The 21690-nt window shown below is 35.5% G+C and overlaps 1 protein-coding gene across 1 annotated transcript in view; it reads left to right on the plus strand.

Annotated features, from left to right (window-relative positions):
- Positions 1-21690, plus strand: part of SLIT2 (slit guidance ligand 2) — a 265416-nt gene that overhangs the window by 234164 nt on the left and 9562 nt on the right. The window contains 5 exon segments of the mRNA XM_050338763.1: positions 7209-7302; positions 9172-9309; positions 9408-9648; positions 9990-10120; positions 17348-17502. Of these exon segments, the coding sequence (XP_050194720.1) occupies positions 7209-7302; positions 9172-9309; positions 9408-9648; positions 9990-10120; positions 17348-17502 (759 nt within the window).

A 21690-nucleotide genomic window follows, 5' to 3' on the forward strand; every position in this document is an offset into this window, starting at 1 on the left:
TTTATCCCACTAACTTTGAGTGTTTCTGATTTTTGATATATTTTTTTCAATTTTTTCCCTAGCACCTATCCCACTAACAGAGATCACACAGAATCACAGAATATGCTGAGTTGGAAGGGACCCACAAGGATCACTAAGTCCAACTCTTAATCCTGAATGGGACCATCCCCAAGAGTGACACCATGTGCCTGAGGGTATCATCCAAACACTTCTTGAACTCTGTCAGGCTTGGTGCTATGGTGCTTGGCACTTCCCTGGGGAGCCTGTTCCAGTGCCCATCCACCCTCTGGGTGAAAAACCTTTTTCTAATATCCAACCTAAACCTCCCCTGACACAACATCATTACCATCGAGGCCATTACCTCAACTTTTCTGTGCAATCTCATCATTTAAGCAATCTGCAAGCTAACATAATCAATGAAAACATATTTATGAAGTTGCATATTTAGTTTTAAAAGCATATGAATCATTTTGTACTGTATTTAGCATTAATTTAATTTTATAAATATATTTTTCAGTCTAGAAAGCAATATAATACTTCACTAGTATTAATTATGTTCATTATCCATGAAATAACATGTTGAGCATGGCTGCAATTATACCATCTATGCTGGTTAATTTAGACATCCAATGAATAGTTCTTAAAACTTAAACTCAGAGCCTAAATTTTGTCTGTAACTGATGCAGAGTACAAGACATTTCCAGAAAGTGATTCCAACCACAAGCTTTCCATACTTAAAGCTGCATTTGATTTAGACATATGGCTGTATTTGCATTTTATTATTATCTGGACAGCAATAGTAGTCTCCTATTTTCCTTGTGTATTACAGAAGTGTGAATTATATTAAAATTACTGATTATAGAAAGAACAAAATCCTCACAAACAAATTATCAAACACTCAGGGGATGTGAACTAAGTTCAACTCCAAAATTAAGCAGTTATGTACGTAATACATACTTTTATTAGCTTACCAGCTGAACATGAAATTCATTGATAGTCTATAAGGTGCTTGGAGGATCAGTCAGTTTTATCATGACAGACTTGTGATGGTAATAGGAAAATAAAGGGTGATTTTAATTAATTATCTCAGTTTAGGCAAGCTTTAGACACAGCCTTCTTGCCACTGCAATAAAGGAATTACATTACTACTTTCAATTCACGTGGTAGTCAAATGAGTACCTTCCAAAAATTTAAGCATGCAAGTAATCAAAATCAAATCACGTCATGTCAAACTTGATAAAAAGTTTAATTATTTCATCAAATTGGGATCATAATCCTCATTCTTGTAAGAACTACACATTACGGCTTCATTGAATAAAATAATACCTTTACTATTCTTGTTTTTCATCACTTGTAAAACTTTCTATTTCATCTACCTTAAAATACTTGAAATGACTATTCTATATTAAAAGCTCAAGTTATAAAGTAATTTTATTGCCTTTTCATAAAGGGGAAATATACATGATATCCTTGGCAAGCTGAGCTACCTGCTACTAGTTTGATCACTGGTCGTTCTAGTCTATGATCCGTCCTTGTTTACTTGTCTTAAAGCTTACCTGCCTCAAAGTTGCTATTTCTTTGTTGTCACCAAACTGCATATGTAAAACAACTAGAAATGTTAAACTAAATAGGCCCCATCTTACACTGAGATCCACAAGCATGGGGGATGGCTGTAAAGATTTACACAATGGTGAAAGATAGGAACAGTCCAGCAATTTGACTCTTAACATTAAATTAAAAAAAAAAATATTCAGGTTTATGGTTATAAACCACATCCTACTGAGACTGTAAAGTTTTGTTAATTTTAAGCAACTTTGTCTCTCATATAGATATATATCTCATAGATATTTTTATTTGTCTTTTCTGAATAGTGAGCTCAAGAACTTAAATAATTTACATTGTACATCAAACTCAAGACATTTGCGGAAATTTTCTGTATATAGTTTGTTAAATGACACCAACCACTTCTGTGCTCTATTGGCTATTTGAGTCAGAAGTAATTAAACAGAGACCTCCAGTCAAAGAGTCAGACAGTAATACCTAATTGATATAACATAAACACTACAGAAGCTGACTCACAGTATATCACAACCAATCTCAGAAGCTGGAATGGATGTAGAAGTACACATATAAAATCCTTCTATTCTGGCAATTACACCAGTAAATCTGTGAAAGATAGTTGTTATTTTGGCTTTGGAACAGCGCATAAGTCTTCTAGCCAAAACCTGACTTTTTATAATTAAATCGGACCATTGCTGCTTTTGCATTCTGTCTTTAGGTTTTTTTTCTAATATCATACTCACCTTTGCTAATGATTTAAGGATGATTTTAAACTTGTTTCTTCATAAGCTTAACTCTAATTAGCAATGCGCTGTTATATTCAGAAGTCCATGTCCGTTTTTGTTAGAGCTCTCCTCTTCATTCAGAACTGTAAGTCCTTTTTCACCTCATTGCCTTGTTACTCATTGTTTGTTGTACCTCTTGTCCGTGTATTAGAAAATCCGAAGTTAAGGGTCTGTTCAGCCTTAGAAAAGAAGGCTTGGGAGACCCTATCACCCTGTTCCAGTATTTAAAAGGATGGCAACAAGGAAGATGGAGACTCTCTTTTTTACAAGGAGTCACGTGGAAAAGGGAAGGGGTAATGGGTACAAGTCACTCCTGAGGAGATTCCAATTACACACAAGAGGGAAATTTTTCACAATGAGAACACAGCCATTGGAATAATCTCCCCAGGGAAGTGGTGGATTCTGCAACATTAGACACTTTAAGATTCAGCTGGACAGAGTGCTGGGCCATCTTGTCTGGACTGTGCTTTTGCCAAGAAATGATCCTTGAAGTCTCTTTCAACATGGTATTCTATGATCAGGGGTTTTTTTGTGACTTATAATCTTGTCAAGTTGTAAGAGTGAATTAATACACACAGAGGAAACAAAAATTGACCTGTGAATCTAGCAAACTTAGCTCTTTGGTTAGCTAGTCAAGGACTGCATACAATTCATCCTCAGTATTTAGTAGTGTCATCTGGTTGTAAGTCTGCATCATATTCCATATCAAGCTGCAAAATCTCAGTAAATATTTGTCTTGAGCTTGGAGGGTTGCGTTCATTTGAACTGTGTCGACCATAAAGAGTTCGACTGGTTTCAACGCTACTCCATACCAGACTCCAGACTCCCTAGATTAATTAAGAACGATGTCTTATGAAAAGAATTATTGCTGGTTCTAATTAAGCTTTGGAAGCTTTTCACAGGATTTTTGACACTTTATCCACTGCTTATTTTTAAACAAACGAGTCTTTTGCTTATTTTCCTACATATAGAAATGTTCCCATCTTTCAAAAACTTAATTACTTAGCCAAGCTCTTACAGAAGCATCAGTTTCAATATTATTAGATGAATAAAAGAATGTCCTCGCACATTGATGTCAAGATTCCTTGAATTGAGACATTTGTTTCACAATATTTTTTATTACTTTGAAGAATGTTCTTTAAACATTGTATTATGTTTCCCAAATCAGAGAACTCTCTAAGATTTCCTTCCAGTACAGTTAAGGAGCCTAACTTAGTAAATCTGATATTTCCTTCAATGAGTGTTTCACTTTCATCATTATCCTTTCATTTCAACAAAATTAATTTCTCCCTTTCACCTTGTCTCAGTTAAATTCTGAATGACACATGATTTTTTCAATACACTGAAGGAGATGTTTCTTTACCAGGAAACTTTGTTCTTCAGTGGATCAGATTCCATGTCACATATTTTACTTACCTTTTTTATTAACATTTTCAGAAACAGTTTTATTTTGGTCATGGAAATGCTCCATTCAGAATACAGATCTATTAGCAATTTTTAATATTACCAGTTATTAATATTATCTATTAGCAGTGCAAGACCTTACACTCCTGTTATTTTGGTTTGTTCTTCTGGTATTTATATCTTCATTCAGAAATGGTGTATCTGATGTACATAATTGGATTCCACCCTTAATTTTTTGTGGTTTCTTTTTTTTGACTGATTCTGTGTACAAGTCTGCCATGACTGCTACTCTTTTTTTATAATTAAAGTTTGTACTTTAAGTAAAGCTAACTTTTATGTTCATAGGGTTTTTACATGATTCTTTTGCTGCATGACCATGATGTATACCATGCTCTTTCCTTGGTTCCTGTTTCCTATTTCCTAACAGACTGTTTAACTGAAACTCCAGTGATATGATTCTGACTTATTTCACAATGCATGCAGTTTGCAAATGCAAGGGGAAATTTTCCTTCTTTTTATGCTGTCACAGCACAAGAAGTCCTGCTTTTGTGTGCTTTTCTACAGAGTACTCACCTTGAAGCCTGACCATAATGCCAAAAATACCTGGTGATGTTTGCAAACTGTTTGGCTGCAGTATGCCTGGTAGCATAACATTGATCTTAGGATTTGAAGTGTACATTTTTCAAAACTATAAACCTGTTTAAAACCTAAATTTCCAGTCCTTATGTAGGATTCACAGCTCTGAGTGGGAAATTAAGACTTTACAAGTGCCCCTGGGCACCCCACGTGAGATCACTTAGCTTTCAGTGTAGTTCCGAAGATATTAGGGCCATCAACCTATGAATACTAAAGTGGAGAGTACTCTAATTTAGGAATCCTGTATTTTGTAAGTACCTGGGGTAGGATTTACAAAAACAGAGAGAGACTTAGACATTCCCCAATAAAGCTGTTTGCCATGTAAGAAATATCAGAAATTTGTGCAATGATAATCTAACTCGTGGCCCAATTAGTATCCTCTAACAAAATCAGTTCAGTAAAGTTGATAGCAATGGTGAGAATGCTTGCTCCTATTATGCCAGTCCTCAGTACTCTTTTCCTAGGTACTTTGGGGTTTTTTTCACTGAACTTTAACTGTGAATGTAAAAGAGACAGCAAGCCTCCAGCCCTACTTGGAAGACAGACTCATTGTGTCTCTTTCAGATGTTCTCTGATATTCTGTTAGAATTAATAATCTTGGGAATGTTTAGAGGTGTTTTTGTCCAAGTCTTGTAAGTACCGTAAAGCCATATTTTTATTATTTGTAATTGGGGTGTCATATATTTTTCAGTTCTGCATGTAATTTAATATAGAATATGTGCCATAATAAGATACTTGTGTAGATGCATATATATATGCATATATAAACAAATATATGTAAGCACATACATACATTTCTAAACCATAAGAATGAGCACAAACTGGGTTAAAAGAACAGTAATTTTTGCTTATTCTACTCCCATGATCCTTAAAATCTGAATTCTCTGTTCCCATGTTTATATGTCACTCTAAAACACTGCTGGCCTTTAAACAGATTTTAGCTATTACAAGATCTGCAAATTGACTAAATGCTAGGTGAAGAATTACTACCTCTTATGTATGTATTTGTTTGAACAAACTCCTTTGAAATGAGAAAGGGATCTGGGCTTTGTTTGATATATCACGGGATGCAAAGAATCCCTGGTATTTCAGGATTCTTTGTGCACTGACCTAGTCATAACAGTTGCACGTTTCCAGACTAATAATTCTATTGAGAGCCTGAAGAGGCTTTGAGGATAGAATTGTAATCCTTTGTATTAGTCATTCTCATGTCCTGTGTTTGATCTGTATTCAGTTTCCTACATATATTGACTAAGTCACATTGTTGCTGACAGTTTTCCTGAGGCTGTTTAGTGGCCTGTGCTTGAAGGCCATTTGCTTGTGTCAACTCAAATCTTTATTTGGTTTGTAGAAAAAATGCACGTCTTGCATGTTGGGAATGTGCTATTAATTTATTTTATTTTACTTTTAAATCTTTGTTTAGAACCAGTCTGGATCTTTTTGATGGCTGCAAAGTACTTTTCTAGCTGCTTTTTGGCTTGCCCTCTCATTTTTTGAGATGTAGAGGTCCCACGCCTAATCACACTTAGCATACGTGTTTCAAATGTGTTTTTTTCCAGCATAACTGTCTTTGCTCTGGTTCAAAGACTGTTTTGCCTTTTCTCTATCCTTGCTTTAATATAGACTGTTCCTCAACTCTTTTTAAGTTTTCATTTATTTGTCCAGCAAGCCACTGCTGCTCAGCTAAGTAAAACTGAGGGATACCAAATATTGTGCCTCTGTGAAGGAAAGTTCAGTTTGAGCAGTGAGAGTGTCTGCTCATCCACTGCTTTCTTCTGCCATTTTCTTTCTCCTTATGGTGTACTCTTTGCCAGCTAGTTCATGTTTTATTACTGGACAAAAGGACAAGGGACAACCCTACTTCTTCCATAGTTTTAGAGTCTGGTGAGCCCCTCAATCCCTGAATTCAGCAGGCACAGTGTTTATACCTGTTTATTATGCATATATTCTTCATATGGATGCTGAAAAAAGTATATCTGTCTTACAAACCAGTGATAAACTTTTCAAGGGCACTATCCATGCTATCATCTGATTAGTTAGTCAGGGAACAAGACATTGTTGATCTGTTTACAAACCTGTGAGGGTTTTCTTGTGATAAAGTAGCAAATAAAATAATTTTTAACCATATTAAAATATTTTATAGATTATACAGCCCATGTTGAAAATTAGAACCCCTACTTCCATCAGCAGGAAAGGGTAGACATTTGACACAGATATTTCTTCTTTTCTTTTCACAGAACAGATTATAGATAATTATGGTACATTAACAAATGCAAAAAATGGAGAGTCATATTTAAGGAAAAGTAGAAAACAAGTTTTCATTTTGGGATAATTGGAATTGTATTGACATGCAATGATACTAACAGGTTTTTTTCAGGTAATAGATTACTTATAGTGATAGTGCAAATCTGGGTATTTCTGTATGTAATGTGCTTAGACATAAGTAAGAGAAAAGCATATTGTTGATGGCTTTTTTGTTCTAGCAAGAAGAGTTTCAATCACGTTTTACTATACAGCAGAGCTAGATAAATATTGTAAATAAAATATTTTTTTACAAAATTATCATTTGTATTCATGGATAGATGATTGCTATTGACATATATATATTTTATAAATGAGTTATCAGATATTATTTATTGTTATTATATTTGTGTTATTATTTATTTATTAGTATTTCTTATAAAGGTATTATTACTATATCAAGAGGTATGCATATTTCAGTGTGTATAAAAGAAGTTGTAGCCATTTCTTTTAAAATAGAAACTGCTATTTTTAGGTCACTGTGATGTTTTCACTGAATTGACAACATACGTTATATTTCAGGTGAACTGTGTGAGGAGAAACTAGATTTCTGCGCTCCAAACCTGAATCCTTGCCAGCATGATTCAAAGTGTATCTTGACACCCAAAGGATACAAGTAAGTCTGAAATATTGTTAGAGTCTAACTGAATCCAAATTTATATTTTTCTATCCTGCTTAGCTTCCTTTTCTTCTGTTTTAGTGGAAGCAAGTTCTAGTCTCAAAGTACTAATTTTGGTTATTATTAAGCATTATGCCCATTATTTTCATATAGAATGACATTATTATCTTAAGTATGTTTTGCTGAACTTCACTGATCCTTAACAGTTCTAATTCCAACCAGATTTTAAATGGGATAGTCTACATGATGGTCCTTTTAGGAGCTTGGGCTGTAGGAAAATAATTGCATTTAATTGAAGTGGAATAATTATACTGCTTTTAGAGAAGTAATTGTGAAAGAGATTATTAGGAAGGCACACTGGAAGGTATAAACTAAAGAAGTCCCCTCCCAGGAAAACTAATCTTTCATTACACCATATCCTTATCAGAATTAATTAGTGTGCACAAGCTAAAGTTGTAATAGGCTTTAGGTTAATAAACACAGGAAACGTAGAGCTTTCAATTGTTCTCACAAGTACCTGTTTTATGCACAGCATGCTTTTATGCTAAAATCAGATTATTATCATTCCCACTACTTACAAAATTACATTTATTTAAAATATGCAAAAATATAAAATATAATAAATATTCAATTGAACATGATATGAAGTTGATAGTTTCCAACTGGAAAACAGAAAACTTGTTGGATTTCTATATGATTATTTTCTTCATGTCACTTCAGTAAACCTGGTTAAGCATCTAATACTTTACTCCTAGTTCATTAATCTTTCTTTTTCCTTCCTGAGATTTTACATAAGAGAATAGTACATGCAGTAAACTTCAAGAATGTATCTCAGACAGCTTTTTAATCACATGCTTTATAGTCTTTTTTCACTTTTCTTATTCAGTTATGTTGCTGAATAGAAATGAGACATATTTTTTTGAAGTATGAAATTTAAAGTTACACAACTATTTAAAATTACTCTTGCAAGTTTTAGATACTCACAGAAATAACACCAAGGAAGTAATCACAAGATCTAATGAAATCAATTAAACCCATACTTATTTTGAAAAAAACCCAAAACATGTGGATGCCTAGATTTGTAATATTTTCCATTTATTGTTCACAGAGTTGTGAGCTATATGTCTGCTCATATATGTAGTAGTCTACTATACTACTATATGAGAATTCCCTGAAGAAATGCTGCTAGCATTAGCAATGACAGTTGCACTTGGGAAAAAACCACAAACAAACAAAAACAACCCAACAAACAAAAAACATTAGATATGGTCTTTAGGATATGCTGTTTCTAGTTCAGTGGGGGTTCAAAAGGGAAAATGATGTGTTTTGAGACTTCTGTTAGTTCACTCACCATGGAGCTGTTTGTAGTATGGAACTTCAAGGGAAAGAAAATTATCCATAACCTCCAAACCGTATAAATGGACCATTGGTCCATTCAGAGCTGTTCAACTGACAAAGAAAATAACCATCGGTACAATGCAAGCCCGGGATTATTTGTCTTGGGTTGACTTACTAAGCATATTGATTGTGATTAGTGTTTGCAGCCACATACAACATCCTGTAACGTTCTGCATTGCTCATAAATACTGTCAAAATTATTCATGAGGGCTCTCTAGATTTAAACCACAATTCTTCAGCATAATGGCAGGTGTGTAAATCTGTTTAACCAGCAAACCTCTATTCATTACATATGTAGATTCCCCATATACTAATGTGATTAAGCTACATAGTCATTATACACAAAGTCAGTAATGCAGTTTTTTTTTTCTTGAGCTTTAAAAAATTCAGTAGTTCCTTAACTTTGTCATAAGCATAGTGTATCGTTAAAAGACACTGTGCTATCCAGTTTGATTTCCTGTTTTACAGATGTGATTGCACACCAGGATACGTTGGTGAGCACTGTGATATTGACTTTGATGACTGCCAGGACAACAAATGTAAAAATGGAGCTCAGTGTACTGATGCAGTTAATGGATATACATGTATTTGCCCAGAAGGATACAGGTGAGAAGGATCTTAAGACAGTAGAAGTATGTATGTCTTCTGCTAAAGTTGGGGTTTTTCTTAGAAATAGTGATTTTTGTTTTTCTGTTTCCATTTAGTGGCTTGTTTTGTGAGTTTTCACCACCAATGGTTCTACCTCGCACCAGCCCTTGTGATAATTATGAGTGTCAAAATGGAGCCCAGTGTATCATAAAAGAAAGTGAACCAATCTGTCAGTGTTTATCAGGCTACCAGGGTGAGAAATGTGAAAAGTTGATTAGTATAAACTTCATCAACAAAGAATCCTATCTGCAAATCCCTTCAGCTAAGATACGCCCCCAAACCAATATTACTCTACAGGTAAGTTTGCTTGTGTTGTAGATTCTCTGTTCTGGAAAAGAGAGTAAATGGCTCTCCATTAAGTAGAAGAGTAGCCAAAGTTGTCAATGGCTCACTTAAAGAGCTTTTCACAGTTTGAGCTAAAAATCTACAGGAGTCAATACAATAACTTTATATTCATAGTGAAGTAGATGCACTTTTTGATAGGAAGAGAAAGAATTTTGTCAGGTTGTCCTTCAAGAGAGAATTTTATAGTGAAGTAACATACTATGGCAGTAAATTCAAAGATTCTTTTAATACTGCATTTTGATTTAATGTTTATTTTAAATCGTTCTTTCTAAATGTTTCTTTCTTTTTACTAGATTGCCACGGATGAAGACAGTGGGATCCTGCTCTATAAAGGCGATAAAGATCATATAGCAGTAGAGCTGTACCGGGGTAGAGTGAGGGTCAGTTATGACACAGGATCATATCCAGCCTCTGCTATTTACAGGTGAACCTGGATGAAAGAAATTTCTAACTGAAACAAAAGCTGTATTAATTCCTTATGTCAAAGTCACGTTTTTTAACAGATGTTTAAAAGAAGCTTATGCAAATGAATGTATTGTTAGACGCTCAAAATCTCTTGCCAAAAGAGGTGATTTGGCTTGGCAAAATAACTCTAATGCAGATACATCAGAAAGATAATATATTATTTGGTGTATTAAAACTGAGAAGAGTTAGCTTCCAGCAGAGTATTTATACATTTGTGTCAAGCTCACATGTAGAAGTGGAATTTTTTTTCCATGTGTAACTGACAAATGATTTCCTAGTGTACCAGTCAAAATGAAGAACTCTACTGCTTGAGCAGAAATTAAATGGAGGCTTCTCTTCTGTGTTAGGCAGTCCTATAATGTGGGACTTTTCCCTGGCAAGTGAAGAGAAAACTAAAAACTTGATTCTGAAAAAAGGCAGTACCCTTGGAAAAGAAATGGGCTTGGCTTCCAAAGTCATTCAGAGACAGAATCCACTTCTGCAGCATGAATTTTCAGGGTATTTTTAAGTCAAAATTTTCCGGCTCTTTGAAAAATTTCCACCTGAATTTATGGGGAGGTATTATATAACTTCACAAGAATTTGCAGATAGACATTGCAAGGGTGAGCAAAGAGACAACAGACATCACTACTTAGCACTGACTGCTCTCTTTTTGCTAAAAATACTTTCAAAAGTAAAGGGGAAGTGTTAAATCAGTTTTCCATAAATCTTAGTTTTGCTGCATTTACACTTTTAGGGTTGTAAAATCATATCTAGTGTATATCTAGTGTATAATTACTTTTTAGTGTTTGTAACAGCTGACACTGTTCTGCATTCTGTTACAGACATTTCACTAAAAATAAATGATTTTTAGAAATGATTGCACTCATATGGCAATATAAAATCAAAAGCTCAAGTTTATATAGCAAGGAAACAATGCTAAACTTTGTTAGGTAATAAGACTAAGGGATCTGTGGTTTTAGTAGATTACTAAAAGCATTCCCCAGAAAAAAACATCATGCCTATAAAATACAACATAAAGTTGTTTAGAAAAGACATAGTCTTCTCCAATAAACATTTTAAGGTTGCTTTTATTTTTTGATGCAATACGTATTTCATAAGGTCTCCTTAAAATTCCATGAAATGATTTAATATGTGGAAATAGTATATATATATTAATTGTATACATTTTCATATATTAAAAATTGGATTTGACTTTACAAGAGATTGAAGTACCAAACACAAATTTAAAATTGCATCAAACATTCACTTTTTCAAATTACTACTATGTAAAATAAGACTATTTTTCAGGGTTTTAATTATTTTCGTTGATTTTTTTATTTTTTTTTTTTTTTTGCATCTGTCTGAGAATATGAAGCAACAGGAATCAGGGTCATATGTAGTTTTGGCTCTCATTTGTTTAATCTATTGAGAATACTTCTTCCTATTCAGAACATATATTGTCTTCTCATAAATTTAATGCTTTCTCTGGCATTACTGGAATATAATAAATACTAGTAATTCACACTTGCCCATTTTAGTTTTCTAGAGAAAGATTGGAAAACATTACTCACAAAGGTAAATTAAACACCATAAACATGGGGATTAACAAAAAAGTAACCAATTAACAAGCAGTCCCAATTAGGTTATTGTTACAAAAGAATTAGAAGCATCTCCCCTGCATAGCTGATCATCTCCTTTGAATTATGTGACAAATGAAGAATGCAGGTGCAGTGCAGAAAGGGATGGTAAATGTAGTGAGGTGTTACAGTGTGACACAGTGTTTTTAGTGAAGCAGATACACACTTGAAGTATTATTCTTGTTGTTGTGCTGTTAATCTCCATTTTGTTTCAAATAATTGGGATGCTGAGCTTCTGAGATATTTGAAAACTTCCATGTCATGGTCCAACTGTAATGAAGCCTTGTGCCCTTACAGGAAGGCTGAGGGGATACCGTATCTCATCTTTACAACTATTTGAAAGGAGGTTGTAGCCAGGTGTGGGTCAGTCTATTCTCCCAAGTAACAAGCAATAGGATGAGAGGAAACAGCCTCATGTTGCACCAGGAGAGTTTTAGATTGGATATTGGGAAAAATTTCTTTGCAAAAAGGGTTGTCAAGCATTGGAACAGGCTGCCCAGGGAAGTGGGGGAGTCACCATTCCTGGAGGTATTTAAAGAACTGTAAATGTGGTGTTTAGTGATGTGGTTTGGTGATGGACTTGGCAGTGCTGGCTTAATGGTTGAACTTCGTGATCTTGGAAGTCTTTTCCAACCTAAACAATTCTATATTTTCATGATTCTGTGTTGGAAGCCATATATAGCTTTCTGCATTTTTATATGTTAGTGCATCTAGTGATATCTGTACAAATTGCATATTATTTCATATCTATTTCAGGTTCTAGAAAGGCATATGCAGTAGCATAGAATCTTTTACACATTATATTCTAATCCCTTCATCATTTCCAGTTCTTGATCATCATTTCCAGTTCTACCTTCCTAGAATCTTTGTGATATTTCCTGCCCTTTTTAAGGTCTTTACCTTCTTTTCATGGAGCCCCTGGTGGTCTAGTGGTAAGGGCACGGCGCTGTCACCGCCGAGGCCCGGGTTCGATTCCCGGTCAGGGCCACTCCCGGGCAGATGGAGCTCGTTAGGCCTTAAAGGCAACCCACCTACGTCCTAAGGACCTCGCTGCCACCGTCCAAGCTCGCTTGGCCCCGGCAGATGAACCTTAGGATTAAAGGGTGGGCTCAGTTCCGCGCACACTGTGTCTCACCTAAAAAATCCAATGCTCAGGCTGGAAGGTGTAAAGACCTTCCCCGGATCTTCGCTCACAAAGACTGGCCATTATTAACCTTCTTTTCATCCATTTATTGCATATTGTCTTTCTGTACCTTTGTTACCTGTTAAAACTGTCTCCTGACATGTTTCCAGTCTTTCCTTCAATCCCTCCCTTTGGTTTTCTTCATCCCTTCCTTCCCTTTATTTTTTAATAAGCCAACTAGATCTGATCAACTGCTCAAAAAACTGCTCACAGACATAATCTACATTAACATATTCATTTGCTTTCTCTCTTCTCTATTTTGTCTTTCTCAGCCTCCTCCTTGACTCAGTTTCCAATACTGTTTTCCTCACAATCCACTACTATCCATTACTTTTGCTTGCATTATTCAAACTATTTCTTTGCAGTCCTACCTCTTTTTCTTCCTTCTCTGTCAGCCTAGTTTTTGCTGCTTCTGAATGAAAACCACACAGCTTTGTTCTCTGTCAGTATAACCTTGATGTAGCTAAGGCAATTCCTGCTCTTTGAATGAGTTGGCAGGCTCATATCCAGCAAGTACTACTGCAGTCCAGAAGTACAGCTGGAGAGAAGGTGTTAATCATCTGTGTGCTGAAATACAGCCAGCATGGACCAAGAATTTGGGGATCTGGCCCTGCAGTTTGTGCAGAATTACATGTTTTTGAGATCTTAACACCTTGTCTCAGTGCATTTTCAAAAAGATGACAAATGGATAGACATGGTGCCATCCCACTGCCAAAAGTCATAAGCTGCAAAGCAGGGTTAATAGAACTATAAGAGGTAGGAGTATGTTCCCTTTACTTTATGAAACTATTGGGTCTGTTTAGAGGACTAAAAATAAGTTTCCTGCACAATTCAGTATGGAAAATTTTAGAAGAAACAGTTGAAGTTTACCAAAATTATAAATAACTAAAATAATATTGTGAAGTATTGTCATAGGTTAACCCTGGTAGGCAACTAAGTGCCACACAGCCACTCACTCACCTCCCCTTCTAACAACCCCACTTGGACAGGGGAAGAGAAAAGAAAGAGTAAAAGTCAGAAAAATCATGGGTTTAGATAAAATACTTAGTATTATGAAGAGCATTAACTTTCCAGACAGATCCAGTATAAATAGGTGATGAATTATAGAAGAAAACAAGTTAATGTATTATGTTTTATCAGTGATATATGAGTATGACAAAAGAAAATTTAAATCATAATGTTTAGGAACAATGATTGTTAAAGAACAGTTTGGTAACAGGACAGATAATTTGCAAAGATGGAAAGTTGCTTACACTGAGAAGGACTGAAAGGAAATTAAGAAACTGAGATTTTTATCAAGAGATTTAGAGATTTCTTGAAGGAAGTGAAGATTCATGTATAGCACAGGGAAAAGAATAAGGCAAGTTGTACTCCACTGAACAATGATGAGATGCCTGAAACAGAGGCTAAAAAAGCCTAACAAACAAACAAACAAAAACCACACCAAAAATAAAACCAGAAAAACCAGCCAACAGAGAGATTCAAGTAAAAGTTTTATAATATAAATGGCACTCAAGAAATGGTGTGTTGAAAAGGAGTCAAATGGGAGCTGTAAAGCCTACAGAGGTGCTTCCAGTAACAACAAAGTTACAAAGAGGTGATTTAATCATGATAAATATGAAGAATCAACAATAACATCAGTCTAGCTGTGTAAAGTGAATGAAAACTGCTTTACCAATGGGACCTGACCACAGAAAGAGCCATCATCCCTAAAGCACTCATAGTCAATCTGAGAAACAGGATGAGATGATGGCACTGCCAAGACCAATAAAGAATATTAGTTCATTGGAGATGGTTATTTGTAAAATGTTGATCCACTTGTATTTTGTGCTGTCTGGACGTCATTTCTAAATGTTTAATGTTTTTTACGAAAGAAAAAAAAACCTTTTTCATTCTGGAAACTACTTTTCATGATATATTTATTGGAAATATGGAAATATTTCTTCCCAAATCATTATTCTTCTACAGAGTACCAGGAGCCTTAAATCAGTTTTTCTTACAGCTATTCATTAGGATCCACGCATTCAGCTCTCATTTCTCCAATGGGAAATGGGCTAGAAGTAATGTAAGTGCATTGGCAGGAAATATTGCACAGATATGCCTTGTGTTTATTTCCCCTTTAATTTAAACCACCCTTACCTAGGAGGGCTCCACTCTCTGTAGTAAATTTTTACCAGTAAAACAGTTTAAACCAGAAGCTTTTAATAATCGCTCTTATCAGAGACAGATTCCCTTTACACATTATGTTTTATACATCCCTGGAATGACCCCTCACTATAAAAATGCATTTTATGTGTTCCTCTCATTCTTTAAAATAGTATTGTGTGAAAGGTTGATAAGCTGTAGAATAACAAGTTTCCTTGAAACAAAAACCTTATATTAGTGTTTCTTGCTTCCTGAAATCATGAAGTCATATGCACTTTGATTTCTTAGCACATTTTTTTCCTGGATTCATTGAAATGTGTAAATAATTTAATCATGGCATCTTTATTATTGGTTTGCACAGCAAACAAACTTCTTAATACCTTGAATAAACCTGGACCTTTAGGAATGATGAACCCTGACCTTTCCTTTCCCCCCACAGAAACTGGCAGTCCCCCTCCTGCCAACTCCCATAAAGTGTTTATTGTGCCAGCGTCTGCTCTGTCGTATGTTTGCACTTTCACACAGAGCTGAGTTTATGTAAAGCATGCATGCTACCATGCAGACCTTTCATCCATATTGAGCAGAGGCTGTTCATATCAAGTAGGTAATGAATGGCTGAGAAGCTATTTAATGTGTCACAGCTGTAAGCAACCACGTGTGCTTCTGATCTGTTCCAGGACAAAAGCAGTTAAGTTAATTAAAACATCACTAAGGTAATTTCCTTGATTTTTGCCTTGAGGTTTAAGAAGCTAATCCCTTTCAGCTATACTACTTTCTCAATAAGAAGAGCTAACTGACTGTGTGACTGTGCAGTCCATCTCAGGCCATCATACAATTGGCTCATTTAAATAATTTTTTTCAAAGGCTTAAGCTCACTCATTTGATGGTGGCCTGAAACAAATAAAGTCTCTCATGGGAACGGTTGTAATGTCTGGTCTCTGGACTACAGCTCATTGACATACCTTCCATGCAGCTATATATATTCAGCTCTCATTTCTCCAGTGTAAAATGGGCATACAATTTATGCAAGTACAATGACATATTCAGTCCTAGAACTAAGTAATGATATTCTTCCTTCTCTGATGTACTTAAACGGTGTTCAAGCACAGAGTAGTTACTTTGCAGTTAAACACTTCCTGTGTAGATATTGCAGCTGAAAGGCATGGGCAGGCATTTCTTGCAGCTGACAACATGAATAGGCTTGCCCTTATACAGCGTAAGCACCACGCTTGAAACATTTTCTGCTTGACACCCTTCAGGTATTTTCCTACTAGTAAGTTCATAGCTTATAAGTAAGCAAAAGGAAATGGTATATGTAGACAAGAAAAAAAAAATAAAAAAATACTCATATTCACTGTACTAGCCAGATGCTAAACACACAGAAATAACTGTGCCCAGTAAAGATAAGAAATTACTTTACTGGTAGTGTCAGTGGAGCCATCTGGACCAATGACGTGATTTTGTCTAGCAGGACAAACATTAGATGCAGTTCCATATTTCATGAAATAGTAGATTTATGTATCACTCGAGTCGACTTAGGCCATCATACTTACAAAATATGTAAACCCATACTCTGCAACATGTAGGATACACAGAGGCATACATACAAATACGATCTTGGAGTAAAATTAGGATCGTACATCATCTAGTTCTATCTTCTTTGCCATGGAAGGGACAATTTCCACTAGATTAGGTTGCACAAAGCCCCATCCAACCTGATCTTAAACAATTCCAATAACAAGTCCACAAATTCTCTAGGAACCTATCCCAGTGTTTCATTAACCCATCCTCATATTAAATTATTTTTTCTTTATGTCACTTCTTTTACTTTATATATTCTATCTGATATAAGTCTACCCTCTCTTAGAGTTGCCCCTGCTCCTGTTAATACAGGCCTTGGTAAAAAGTGTCTCCATCTTTTCTATAAGCCCCCTTTGAGTATTGAAAAGCTGCTGTAAGATCTCCCCAGAACCTTCTCGTCTCCAGGTTAAATGACCCCAACTGTCTCAGCTGACTTCATAGAAAAGGTGTTCCAGCCCCGTGATCACTGTTGCAGAGGAAGGGGTGTTGTATTAGCTTTTAAGCGTATGTGCGTGTCTTTGCTTAAGACCTAGCTTTCAGGAGACTGCACTTCTGGAGAAGTTCTGTTCTGAAACTGTGTTAACTCTTACAGGGAAAGAAGGTAAAAAACTGTTCTAACCAGACCATAATGTCTTTAATATTAATGTTTATTTTGCAGTGTGGAAACAATTAATGATGGCAATTTCCACATTGTGGAGCTGCTAGCTATGGATCAGATTCTATCTTTATCTATTGATGGAGGAAGCCCCAAGATAATTACCAATTTGTCCAAGCAATCCACTCTGAATTTTGATTCTCCGCTGTATGTAGGAGGTAAGAGGATATTACTGCTTCTTACTAGAGGTATCATAGCTAATTTGCTCTGGTAACTTTAATAAACACATGGTAAGAGACTCATTCATTGAGATAACACCTTAAGATGAAACATAAGCAGTTAATCTCAATAGTTTCAATTTTAACAAATAGTATGTCCTCCAACTGCACCTGTTGCTTTTTTATAATTATTTTTTTACCACTGTAAAATTCTGTAATTTTCTACTGTTACTTAGTATTCTATTATACTGAAGAAAAGTGCTTAGCATTGTTTAGCTACGTGAAGATTTATTAATGCCTATTCAGAAAGTATAGAATGGTAGCGTTCTGTTTTGCTCATGTTTTACATTTACACTTTACTATTTCACTGTACAGGTATCTGCAGGAAGTGATAGCAAAGTATAAAGCCATGAAATATAATTTATGTCTGGAGATCTTACTGCTTAGGGCTGATAGGAATTAGGACACTAGGTAAGAAGGGAACCAACTGGACAGCTGCCTCACAGTATGTGGCAGGGCTTGTTTTTTATTTGTTTGTTTGTTTTGAGAAGAAAGAGCAGTTTGTTTAAGTAAAACTGGTAGAGCTAAAATATTTGAAAAATTGTTGATCATTTGCTGGCATTTACTCTGTAGAACTATGGATTCAAGCACATTGTTTTAACCGGCAGTTCCTGTTGAAATCCTAATGGACCTCTGTAATCTAAGTAAAAGTCAGAAAATTCAGCCACTGCTTTGTGCCTCCTTATTGACCTTGGTAGTAAGTTTAAGTTCTTAGCAATCAGAGTTTCGGCATGGTTTTTAAATACTGCTTATCTTCTACCAATTTTCTGGTTCTACTTAGTTTAACCTTACGGTCTTATAGGAGGCATGTAAGGAGTCTTCTTCTGATCTGTTCTTTCTGTAAAAAGAATACCTATTTTCTTTTTCATTTTGTCTAATTCTTAAGAACTCTTCTTTTTTTTGTCTGAGAATATTTTTAGACTTAAGCATCTTACCTCCTTGCAAAAAAAAAAATATGCTACCAGTAGTGCGTTTGTGAGATGACTACTTTCTCTAGAAAAGGTGCTAGTTATCCTCTTTCTAAATACACAGAAAAGCTCAGGGTACTTGCTCAGATTTATCTCTAGTGGAAAATAAAACCAGCTGCTTTTGGTCCTAATCAAGAATTGAATCTTTCTCCTATAAAACTAGTATAACAAGTACCTCAATTGCAAGTGATGAGAAGTAACATGACTTGTCTGAAAATTCCCATTCTTCCCTTGAAACACTTCAGGTTTTTGTCAGATCTTTTCAAATGTTGTCATTACCTCCTCCCATCTAAAATGGGAAGAATTATAAGATAGAATTCAGTGTTAGCCATCACTCTATATACTAACAGAGAAAAGAATTAATGTTATCAAATGTATTAGCTGCCTTTAAAATTGTTTCATATCATGAATCTTCAAAGGAAGATTGCTTTGTGGAAGCACATTGCATTTTTTCATGTGTATCACTTCTGTTGTTTACACAGTATCCTATGCTACATTTTTTTGGAAGAGGTGGTCCTAGATTCTAATGTCACTGTGTGCTTGCTTACTTGTATTGTCAACATCAGTTTGTTGTAATGACTGCTGAGGCCAGTTGTACTACTTGAAAGCTGAACTTAGTGCAAAACAATGCCCCTGTCTGTTAAGGCACCTTTTGATGAAATGAGGCTACACTGCCAACTATAAACATTTATTCAGGGCACATTCTTGACACTGAGATGATGATTTGTGACATATGGTTCTCTTCCTTGCTTCTTCACCTTGCAGATCTGTGCTTCCATTAGGAGAATCTTACTCATCTGCCACGTCATTTCGAAGTAGCAGAAGAATAAATTTTGTAAATTCAATGGTTTGATTCCTAAGAGCAGCAGTTTTTTAATTCTAGTGCATATTCTTTAGAGAGGTCCTGTGTTTCTTCTATTTCAATTCTTCACATTCAGGATTCAGGCAGACCATTATTTCTGCTTTCATAGAAAATGTTGGCCAAAAAAAAAATAAAGACCAATATTATAAGCCCATTATAACAAAATAAAGGAAAAACCTCCACTAGGTTGATGGTCAAGCTCTTAAGATTTTCTGTTCTTTATATATGTTTATATAATTTATCTACTTAAAATTTTTTAAATTCTTGAGCCAGTTACTTTTCACTCTTGTATCTTACCCATCTTTTTGAGAGTCATTAAATTTTTTCTTATCCAACTGTATCTAGATTTTTTAGAGAATTTGATCACACATTTCCATCAGTTAAGAACTTAAATTCTCACTAGGATTTTATGCAGTATTCTTATCTTTGCCAAAGTCTTAGTTTGACACCTATATCATCACGTAGCTTACGCTTACTCTTGCCACTTTCCTGCTAAAATGGCATTTCTGATAAGCATCACCTCAGCTGGCAGGATGAAATTGAGACTTGACAGTGAGCCCTTGTATGATGTGTGCCTTCATTCCCTTTCATTCCCTCTTATTCCCTCGCTGCCTGCCTTCTCCCAGCTTCTTTTTTGTTTTTTTTCACTGTTACTCTTGGGTCACAATATTTAGGTTGGTTTGGAAGGAGTAACTTAACATTATTTTTAACAAGAAACTGATCTAATCAATTTAAACTTTTTTTTTTTTTTTTTTTTACATTTTTCCAGCTGTATGATTCTTTTGTGTGGTCAGAATACACAGACTAGATATTTTTCAGTCTTCCTGTAACAAATTTCAGTAAATCATATTGAAAGCCCATGTCTTCTCGTAAGAAGTCTTAAGGGACAATCTGTTTCTTCTCAAAAATTCTTCAAAGGCATCATAGACATCACTGATACTTCACATTCTTCTCTTAGAAATTAGAGCATATTTTACTAGTTGAGAGTGACCTCTTGTTTCATGAATGTTCCTATTTCTGAGACAGGTAGGGTATCAGCTGCTCCTCATTTCTAGCAGTTTCTGCTCTTTTCTAGCAGCTTCTAGAATGAGATACTAATTTTGACAGTTTTACTGTATGACTTATTTAATAGAGGTCTTACCATTTACCTCCTTGAGCAGTAGTTTACTTGTAGTGAGGTTCAGTGACCCTCAAAAGAGGGTGGGAACTACTCTCTTACCTTACCAAAAATAGATCTGAAATACTTCCCTGCATTATTTCCGTGGCACTTGTTTCCGAACTGTTAAAGAACCCATATAATTATAATAATTATAAAAATTATCTAAGAAATATTACTAAAGCTTTTGCACACACTTTGGCCTTCTAATATCTGATAACTTGCTAGAAGAAGCAAAAAGTGTATAGGCTAAAAGCTTGTGTATATGCTTGCATTGTGTTTCCAAATGCCTTCCTTATCAGAGATTAAAAAAAAAATTCTCTGAATCATGTGTGATATACCTCCTATTACCTGGTATCCCAGATAATTTTTATATGGTTCCCAGAAATAACATCTAAATTTCCTGACACAGGTATAACAGCTAGTTTAGCATTGCATTGGTGTGCTTAGCTTTATACGCCTTTTATTTTTACAAAGGGTAATTTCAGTGCATCTGTTCTGCTATGAGATACTTCAAGCCATATGCCTAAACATTTGCTGAGTTTTGCTTTCAAGGGAGACAACAGTATGAAGGGGCCTTGATGACTCTACCTTGTCCCTGTTTGCGCAAAATGGCAAGTAGATGTGAGGAAATGGAAACTCATGATCATTTGCAGTCTCAGTCCTTTAATTCAATAGCTCCATGCCAATTTTACTGTGGTAGTCTGACCTGGGCTGGATGCCAGGTTCCCACCAAAGCTGCTCTATCACTCTTCTCCTCAACTGGACAGGGTAGAGAAAACATAATGAAAACTCATGAGTTGAGGTAAGGACAGGGAGAGGTCACTCACCAATTACTGTCACAGGCAAAACAGACTAAACTTGAAGAAACTGATTGAATTTATTGCCAATCAAAATCACAGTAAGATAACGAGAAGTAAAAAAATTCCTAGACACCCTCCTCCCTCCCCTCCCTCCTTCCTGGGCTTAACTGTATTCCTGATTCTCTACCTCCTTCCCTCAAGCAACACAGGTAGACAGGGAATGTGAGTTACAGTCAGCTCATCCCATATTGTTTCTGCCACTGCTTCCTCCTCAGGGAGAGGAGTCCCTCCCCTGCTCCAGCATGGGGTCCTTCCAGTGGGAGACAGTTCTCCACAAAC

This window comes from Myiozetetes cayanensis, unplaced genomic scaffold (assembly GCF_022539395.1).
Source record: "Myiozetetes cayanensis isolate MyiCay16 unplaced genomic scaffold, myiCay2020 scf7, whole genome shotgun sequence".
Classification (NCBI taxonomy): domain Eukaryota; kingdom Metazoa; phylum Chordata; class Aves; order Passeriformes; family Tyrannidae; genus Myiozetetes; species Myiozetetes cayanensis.